General features: G+C 42.4%; 1 protein-coding gene across 1 annotated transcript; it reads right to left on the bottom strand.

Moving 5' to 3' along the window:
- Window positions 1–4,578: 4,578 nt before the first annotated feature.
- Window positions 4,579–8,395, bottom strand: LOC123186223 (G-type lectin S-receptor-like serine/threonine-protein kinase B120). The gene is made up of 7 exons (XM_044598008.1): window positions 6,748–8,395; window positions 6,343–6,438; window positions 6,081–6,265; window positions 5,751–5,961; window positions 5,414–5,651; window positions 5,168–5,318; window positions 4,579–5,090 (listed from the first exon to the last, which is right to left on the bottom strand). The coding sequence occupies exons 1-7, from the start codon at window positions 8,006–8,008 to the stop codon at window positions 4,797–4,799; spliced, it is 2,436 nt and encodes an 811-aa protein (XP_044453943.1). The 5' UTR covers window positions 8,009–8,395; the 3' UTR covers window positions 4,579–4,796.
- Between the last annotated feature and the right edge of the window lie 47 nt (window positions 8,396–8,442).

The raw sequence follows: 8,442 nt of genomic DNA on the forward strand, positions 1-8,442 counted from the left end.
ATTTTAACTAAGGACAACTTGGCAAAACACAATTGGACAGGATCTACAAGATGTAGTTTTTATGATCGGGATGAATCCATCAAACACCTTTTTCTTGACTGCCCGTTGGCAAAAAATTTATGGCAGACAGTTCACATAGCCTTTAACATTACTCCTCCAAATACTATAAACACGTTACTTGGGACGTGGCTTGACGGGATAGATTTCGAAACAACGAGACACATTCGTGTAGGAGTATGTGATTTATTATGGGCAGTCTGAAACTACAGAAATGATTTGGTCTTTCACAGAACAACAAATATCCATTTTTTGCAGGCTATCTTCCGAGCCACTGCGTTGATCCGTATGTGGTCGCTACTCCCTCCGACGGAGGCCAGGGAGCGTATGGTTACTGGATCTATCCGATGGGAGATGGTAGCACGGGCTATTTTCAACCGATTTGGATGGCGTTTATGTAATAGGATAGGCAATTAGTTTTCCTATATTTTTTATGCCAGCCGGCTCTGGCTTTTACTTTTATTTTTTCTGCTCTTTGTGAGCAGTTTTTGTTCTTTTGTTTGAGACATCAAGACTTGTGTTGAACCTATTTGCTTATTAATTAATTTGGTTGTATGCATCGTTCTAATGCAGAGGCCGGAGAGCTCCCCCTTTTCAAAAAAATACAAACCATGCAAAATAAAAATCTGAGTACTACGTAGATATCCTATCTATCCTACGAGGGGCGAACCCAAGATCGAATTTTAGAGTGGGCAAAGATGTGTTAAATGGTGAAAATTTCTTTGCTAAATGGGGGCAAATCACTATTTAGCTTGGCATATTACAAAGACATTAGAAATTAGTGGGGGCATCTGCCCCCATTGCTTGTACACTAGATCCGCCCCTGTATCCTACAATACTCATCGTCGAAAATGTCCATGATCTCTGTGTTGGGCTCTAGGTAGATGGCCGCCCACGACAACTCCGGCTCGTCGTCGGACTCACTAGAGACAAAGATTTCATTGATCTCCGCCCTCTGCTGGTGGAGGAAGCGCTGGTTAGCCTCTACCATGGCCTCCGACTAGATGGAGTCCAAGATGGCCGCCTGCTCCACCGCGACCTCCACTTGGGCCACCTCAAACTCCGCCATGGCGTCCTCCATGGTGAAGCCCGCAGCCGGCTCTGCCTCCTCCTCCTCCTCCTCCTATGTCCCCGCCTCCTCTATGGTGTCCTCTTCCTCCGGATCCGCCCCCTCCATGGGCTGGGGGTCCTGCTCGGCCTCCTCCTCCTCCTATGGCTCCGGCGAGTCTCGAGATAGGTCAGCTGTGATCCGAGCTTCGCACCTAGCCCAGATCTCCTCGAGCAGCTGGAGGTGTCGCTCCGACGTAAGCATAGCATAGGTGATCACCCTCTGTCGTCCCATGGCGTCGGCGGACGGCGAGCAGAGAGGGAGGGAAGTGGATGGGGCTCGGGCTAGTGGTACAAAGAGGGAGGGAAGTAGACACGGTTAGGGCTGGGGGTCGCCGTCTAGCTTAAATAGCGGTTGAACCTCAGGCGACGAGCCAGACGGCCCCATGGGGCGTCCCCCCCTGAACCGTTGGGTTTCTGAGTGTTTTCGTGTGGGACCCAAACCAGCATCCAAGAATGAGCGGGAGCTGAAGTGTATGAGCCGATGGAAAAACTGGCCAGGCTAAGGGAGGGACTGAGAGATACGTGGGCCGGCCTAGATGGATGCGTTTCGAACTCCGGCTTTCCAATTGGGGCGCTATAAAGAGCGTGGCTACCCCTCGATTCTAGCGAGTCTAATGGAAAAATCGCCTGAAGCGAGGCGCCAGATGGGTCGGCCTAGGCGCGCGGGAGGCCACACTCTCATTTTTTGAAAAAATAATTCATGTTTTTTGTTTTTGTTATTTGCTTTCTTTTTCTTTAGTTTTATTTATAATTTGAAATATTCTAAATAAATATATTACAAAAAACACTTTATGTAATAAGATTGTTAAATCAAGCATTTGAAAAATGTTAAATACGTATAGAGAAATGTTTCTCATGTATACCAAAAAAATGATTATGAAAAACGTTGATCATGTATATACAAAATGTTAATCAAGCATGTGAAAAAAACATCTTGTATGTGAAAATTTAAATCAAGAATTTGTAAAATGTTAATTGTGTATAGACAAAATGTAGACCATGTATTCAAAATATATTGACCATCTATTCATCAAATGTTACTAAAGCATTTGAAAAATGTTAAATGTGTATAAAAAATGTTGACCATGTATTTAAAAAGCGCTAATCTTGTATTTGAAAATATTAATCAAGCATTTGAATGTTGAATATGTATAGAGAAAACGTGGACTATGTATTAAATAATTGTTAATCTTGTATTTGAAACATGTTAATGTAGCATCCAAATTTTTTAATGTGCATAAAATGTTGACCATGTATTCGAAAAATGTTAATCTTGTATTTTTGAAATGTTAATCAAGCATTTAGAAAATTATAAAACATGTTTATGAAAAAATGTTTATCATGCATCAAAAAATGTTCATATTGTATTTGAAAAATATTAAACATGTATTAGAAAAAGGTATTTGATATTACCAAATAAGATGTAATGTGTATGAAAAAAGTAGACATAAAAAATATAAGTTTTTAAACAACATTAATCATGTATTTCAAAAATGTCTAACGTGTATATAAAATAAGTTTATTATTTGTACGGAAATGTTGTACTTGTACTGAAAAAAAGTTACCATGTGTTGAGCAAAAAAGAAAACCGATGAACATCGACAAAAAAAATGAAAAAAACAAATAAAACAAAACAAAACAAAGAAAAAACAAACAAAACCAAAGTGTAATGAAGAACGAGAGAAAAAAAGAAGAAAACCAATGAAAAACAAAAGAAAACCTAGTTTAGAATGAAAAAGAAACCCGAAGAAAACCAATGAAGAAAAAAAGAAACAAAGAAATTCTAAGAAAAATGAACAAAAAAATGAATACTGGATAAAATTAGATAAATAAAGAAAACAGGTGAAAAACAAATTAAGTGAAGAAAAAACAAAAAGAAATTTGAAGAAATAGAGAAAACCCGAAAGAAAAAGAAAATACGAAAAGAAAAAAAGAATGAGCTAGCAAAGCGAAGGGAGCAACTAACAAGGCCAGCCCTTTATTGGAGGGAGCACGGAAACGCTTCAGCGAGCCGGGTGTACATCTCGCTGTAAGCGAGATATATACCTGGCACGCTATAAGTGATGGGCCTGTTTGGTTGGCACCTTGAGCTATGCAAATATGGCGCCTGAAGGTAGCCTGGCAATATGAATCAACTTGTGATTGGATGGTTAGAGAGACTGTGGTATCCTCAGCCGATTATGGTTAAAATCTTGATGCTCGTATTTATTCCTAGACTATTTCAGGATTTCTGATGATGTACATTCAGTGAGAGAAGACATTCTCGTTAACGAGAAGTGTGTGTGCATTCATAGAAATGAATGTATGTCCGTGCATATGAGCATTTATGTCTATACTGTGTTAAAGAAAAAAGATAACCTGGCAACCAATCACTTTTTGCCCGAGTGATTATGTTGTTTGGTTTGTGCCCTGGCTAGACTGCCATGTAACGATTAGTGCATTAAAAACTCTGCACCCATCCAATCTATGCAAAAGAAATACTTCCTTCGTTCCAAAATAGATGACCCAACTTTATACTAACTTTATATTAAAGTTAATATAAAATTGAGTCATCTATTTTAAAAAGGAGGAAGTAATATTTTATTGCCAGGTTGCTGCAGGCACACACTCGCGGAAGAAATTGGAGGCCTGACTCAGGGTAACCACGTTGCCGAAGGCCACTCTCGTTTAGTCAGCCTTTTGCAGGTCAGGTTAGCGTCAGATGCTTCAGGACACAAACCAAACAGGGTTCAGGCACGTCTCAAAGAAGCGTCAGGTCAGACGATTTTGCTCCAGGGCAGCAACCAAACAGCCCCAAGGTCTCTAAGAGATTGGTAGTGATGTCACGTCTCTCACGGCTTGTCGAGTCGCATGACGGTCTGGGTAGCCGGCCGCTTCAAGACACCGGAACTACGGCGACGTGTTCCCGGGGCCGGATAGGAGGAGCATGGGCTTCCCTTTGTGCATGTCATTCTTGGCCGTCGCCCAAAAACACTTTGAACTCGCGTTAGTCTGCCAGATAATAATCGACGAAAACAGATGATAGACCTCCTACCATTTCTGCCGGTGCTGACTCAATCTGCAAGCCTACGAGAGCCTTCAAGAATACTGTAGTATGTATGACCCAGAATGTTCCAAGGAAACAGAGCTTTTTTTTGAATAATTGAATATGCCGCAAACATTAATTTATATTTCAAAACAACTTCATGCCACACCATATATGATCACTAGAAGAGAGTGCTTCGCAAGTTTGATGGATTTGTGAAATTTTCAAGCTAAATGTTCATGAGTTGAATGCAGAAGAGATAAAAGTACCATGTGATTATGTTCAGGAGGCACGATATCTATTGCATTTAAACTATTATTAATAGACTGATACAGTGCCTACAGTGAGGGGCAAGAGAGGCATTACCATCAGGAAGGAGGGATCTCGGGCCAACAACATCAATGAACAAGACATTGTAGATAATGCCAACAGCGTACAGAGCAAGAAAAGAAATACATTTGTTCGAAATAGAACATTCTGAATGAATTCTCAATTCACAGCCATTCTGTGTACAACACAATGACCTACCGAAGAAATCGTATTTCAAATATCTGTAGATCATAAAGTATATGGCTTCAGATACTGAAATTTGCATATATAACGCTTAACGCCCCTCGACTGCTGTGATACTCACTGTATTCACAGAGTTTTCCCTTGATTCTTCACTTTCGAAATTCTGTAGTCCAAGATATGCTGGCTGCTTTGGTGCTGGAAGCGACACACTTTCATTCTCCAGCATAAAAGTTACCGATGACATGAGTGGCCTATCATCCGGACGGTCTTGAACACACAAGAGACCGACTTGAATACACCGTAGAACTTCATTTAGTGAACAATTCTCAGCAAATGAAGAGTGCACCAGTTCTGTTGCTTTTCCGTCTGCCCATAGTCTCCATGCCTGAGCCAGTAGAACCAACTGATGAGCAAGTTACAATGCTTGAGATATTAAAATTCTGTGCATTTCTTTATACTTACATAAGTTGTTAGGCTGACAAAGTTCTCTACCAGTTGCGGTGAGGTGATCTTCAAGCCACTTACAATCTCCAAGAGAAGAACACCAAAGCTATACGTGTCGGATTTTACAGAAAAGGCGCCTCCCATAACATATTCAGGTGACATGTAACCACTGCTCAGACAATTTAAGAACAAATGTATAATTTAGGATAACTAGACAATAGAAATTGGAATATTGAAAGGTCGCTAGTTGCTTGAATTACTTACTATGTCCCAACAACCCGGGTAGTTTTTGCTTCTTGTTTGTTTCCACCAAAGATCCTTGCCATACCGAAATCTGATATTTTGGGAGTCATTTCAGAATCCAACAAGATGTTGCTTGGTTTGAGATCTCTGTGAATTACAGTTAATCTTGAATCTTGGTGGAGGTAAAGAAGACCTCTGGCCACTCCTTTAATTATTTGGAAGCGTGTAGGCCAATCAAGCACATATTGTCTTCTATCATCTCCAAAGATAAATAATAAACAAAGTATATCATTAGTGATCTGTGATATCATTTTGGTTAATCAAAAACTCGTAATATGTATCAGAAGTCTGAACATACCAAAAAGGAAGGCGTCCAAGCTTTTGTTTGGTAAGTATTCATAGATAAGTAACCTCTCATCTCCAAAAATACAGCAACCAAGAAGTCTAACAAGGTTTTTGTGCTGCAATTTTGCAATTAGAATTATCTCATTTCTGAACTCCTCTATCCCTTGAGCAGAACCCTTACTAAGTCTTTTGATAGCAACTTCATTGTCCCCTTGAAGGATTCCCTGCATGATTGCATCATCCTAAACTGTCAAACAATGAAAGAATTTTTTTCACAAATAAAACTGTTCTTTAAAAATAGAGTATTTGCTACTAAAATTGTGGATGAAAAACCCTTTGTTACCTTGTAAACTTTGCCGAAACCTCCACTTCCAATTTGTTTAGATTCAGAGAAATTATCGGTTGCAGTGGCAATATCTTCGAAGCTAACAAAAGAAAAGTCCAGATGTTCACCTCCAATTTCATTAGAGAAGCTAAGGTATCCTAGCATTGATCCGTTGTTGATATTCCTCTTCTTTCGTTTGCTTGCTAAAGATCAATACGTTGTTAATAACAATCACAAAATGAAGTGCCGTTTTGAAAATGAGGGATATTTTTTATTATACCTCTATATTTGAATATCCCGACAAGGAGGCATGCGAGTATCAACACGCAAGCCATGGTTGGGACTACAATTTTTACCAATTTGATATTCTTTCGAACTGCAAAACAATCATGTATAAATTTCGCAATCACCTTTTTCAAGCAAAAAATATTATAGTACCATGAGTGGTCCGTGAACTGAATAACTGTGTTACCATGAGTATGTTGCATTATGCCCGTATAGAATAGTTATATATCTACCGCTTACCTTTACACCAAATTATTGGATGCAAAAAAGTGTTTGGCGGTTACTGCTATACTGTTAAGTTTATATATTTAGTAGATGCCCCATGATTAAATGTTGGTGTTGATTTGATAACACTAAGCTAGTGCCAAGATAATAGAAGTTTAGAATGGATGGTGCATACCAGGAGAGTTGGCAAGCCGAAGGTGCAGGTTGTCGTTATAGTTGCTATACTTCCCTGTGTCGACAAGCTCCCCTGTCCAAAGCAAACACCTTGACTGGTCGGCCATAGCGCCGTTACTGCTCAAGTTTGTGTAGGCGTAGGCTGTACATGAGCAATTGTTGCTGCACTCAGTCGTGCATTCGTGAAAGCTTCTGTTGAGGACATGTAAAAACTTGTCAGGTAACTTCATCTTAGGCAAGGTCACGAAATGACTTTGCTTGCCGCATTCCAGTTGCTTGGTTCTTCTACATCCTCTCGAAATGTTAAGACCAGCGGATTCAAACCCATCGAGACAACGGCATGTCGCGGCAGCCCCAGTGTTGTCGCAATAGCTGAATGGGCCACATGAACCATAGAGGTCGCAGCTGCTAGCAGGGTGCTCGAAGACGGTTGTCCAAGATGAGTGGTTGTTCCAGCTAAGAGTCCTCAACGCACCCATGTGGTCGAGCATAAGGCGTGCATACGGTGAGCCATCAGAAACAGAGAATTCATAATAGAACCCGTCCCTGCTTGTTCCAGCAATCGCTTCATAGAAGATAGTGTTCTTGTATATGCCGCCACCTACTGAGGCATCATCGAGAATATTGAGGCGGAGGTAGGGCATAGTCCGGTGCCAGATGACTAACTGAAGGTTCGAGTTTGGGTCAAGGCCCAAAGAAAAATCTCCAGTGGATGGGTCAGTGGGGCCCTTCCAAGCAATTAGACGCCGGACAACACGAGCCTTCTGGCTCAGGTAGATCCTAGTACCGGGGAGAATGGTGTCCGTCGGGTGATCAAAACTCTGCCATATGGATGTGCCATTTGGAGACTGGAGGACAAAGTTCCCCGTGTCAAGCAGCACTGCGACAACTCCCATGCTCGAGATGTTGTTCTTCACCGCCCAGGGAGAGCCACCTTGGGAGTCAGACAACACCAGGTCAGAACTGTTGGTGATGGCAAGCATCGGAGATGAAGTGGCGGCGATCGGATTGTCGCGGTTGGCGGTCCATACGACGGTGTGGCCAGGGATGTTGTGGTACCATATGCCAAGGTACAAGCTTGTGCTGGAGCTGTTTGGGGAGAAGAAGCCCAGCGCAAAGTCCCTGCCCTTGGAGATGAGCGTGTCGCCGGCAGAGAGCGGCTTTGCATGTGTGAGCTGGTCATCGGATTGGCAGAGTGAACTCAGGAATGGGAGGATCAAAATTGGAATGCAAGAAGTTGCAGTGAAGACAGTCTTCTTCATCTCCCAGCCCCAGGAACTAACTTAGGGGGTATGCGGTTCTTCAGACCAGTTCGGCTGCAGTTCAGATGGAAGGTAAAATAGATATCGGACAACCATCGCATAGCTACAATGGAAGACGCCAGGAGACCTGACTCCAAAGTCTGCCAACGTCGCTGCACGCGCAAAGAAAATGGTTGCTACGCATTCAGAATTTCAGATCGGTGAGTGCGACATAGGAAACCTCGGTGTAAGGACGCGTCGCTTGCCGTGGAATATTCAGGCTGACTGGTTGGGGTTCACGAAGTGGCAGAAAAGATCTCCTGCCGCCGCCGACGCCAACCGCGTCGAGGAGCGCCTACCGCCGCTGCAGCTGCCGCGGACGACGCCGACGCGTTCGCGTGCCGGACCTGGACGGCCGGTGGACTAGAATCGAAGTGAGGCCGTAGCTCCCCAAT

This window comes from Triticum aestivum, chromosome 2A, assembly GCF_018294505.1.
Source record: "Triticum aestivum cultivar Chinese Spring chromosome 2A, IWGSC CS RefSeq v2.1, whole genome shotgun sequence".
NCBI classification, from domain to species: Eukaryota; Viridiplantae; Streptophyta; class Magnoliopsida; order Poales; family Poaceae; genus Triticum; species Triticum aestivum.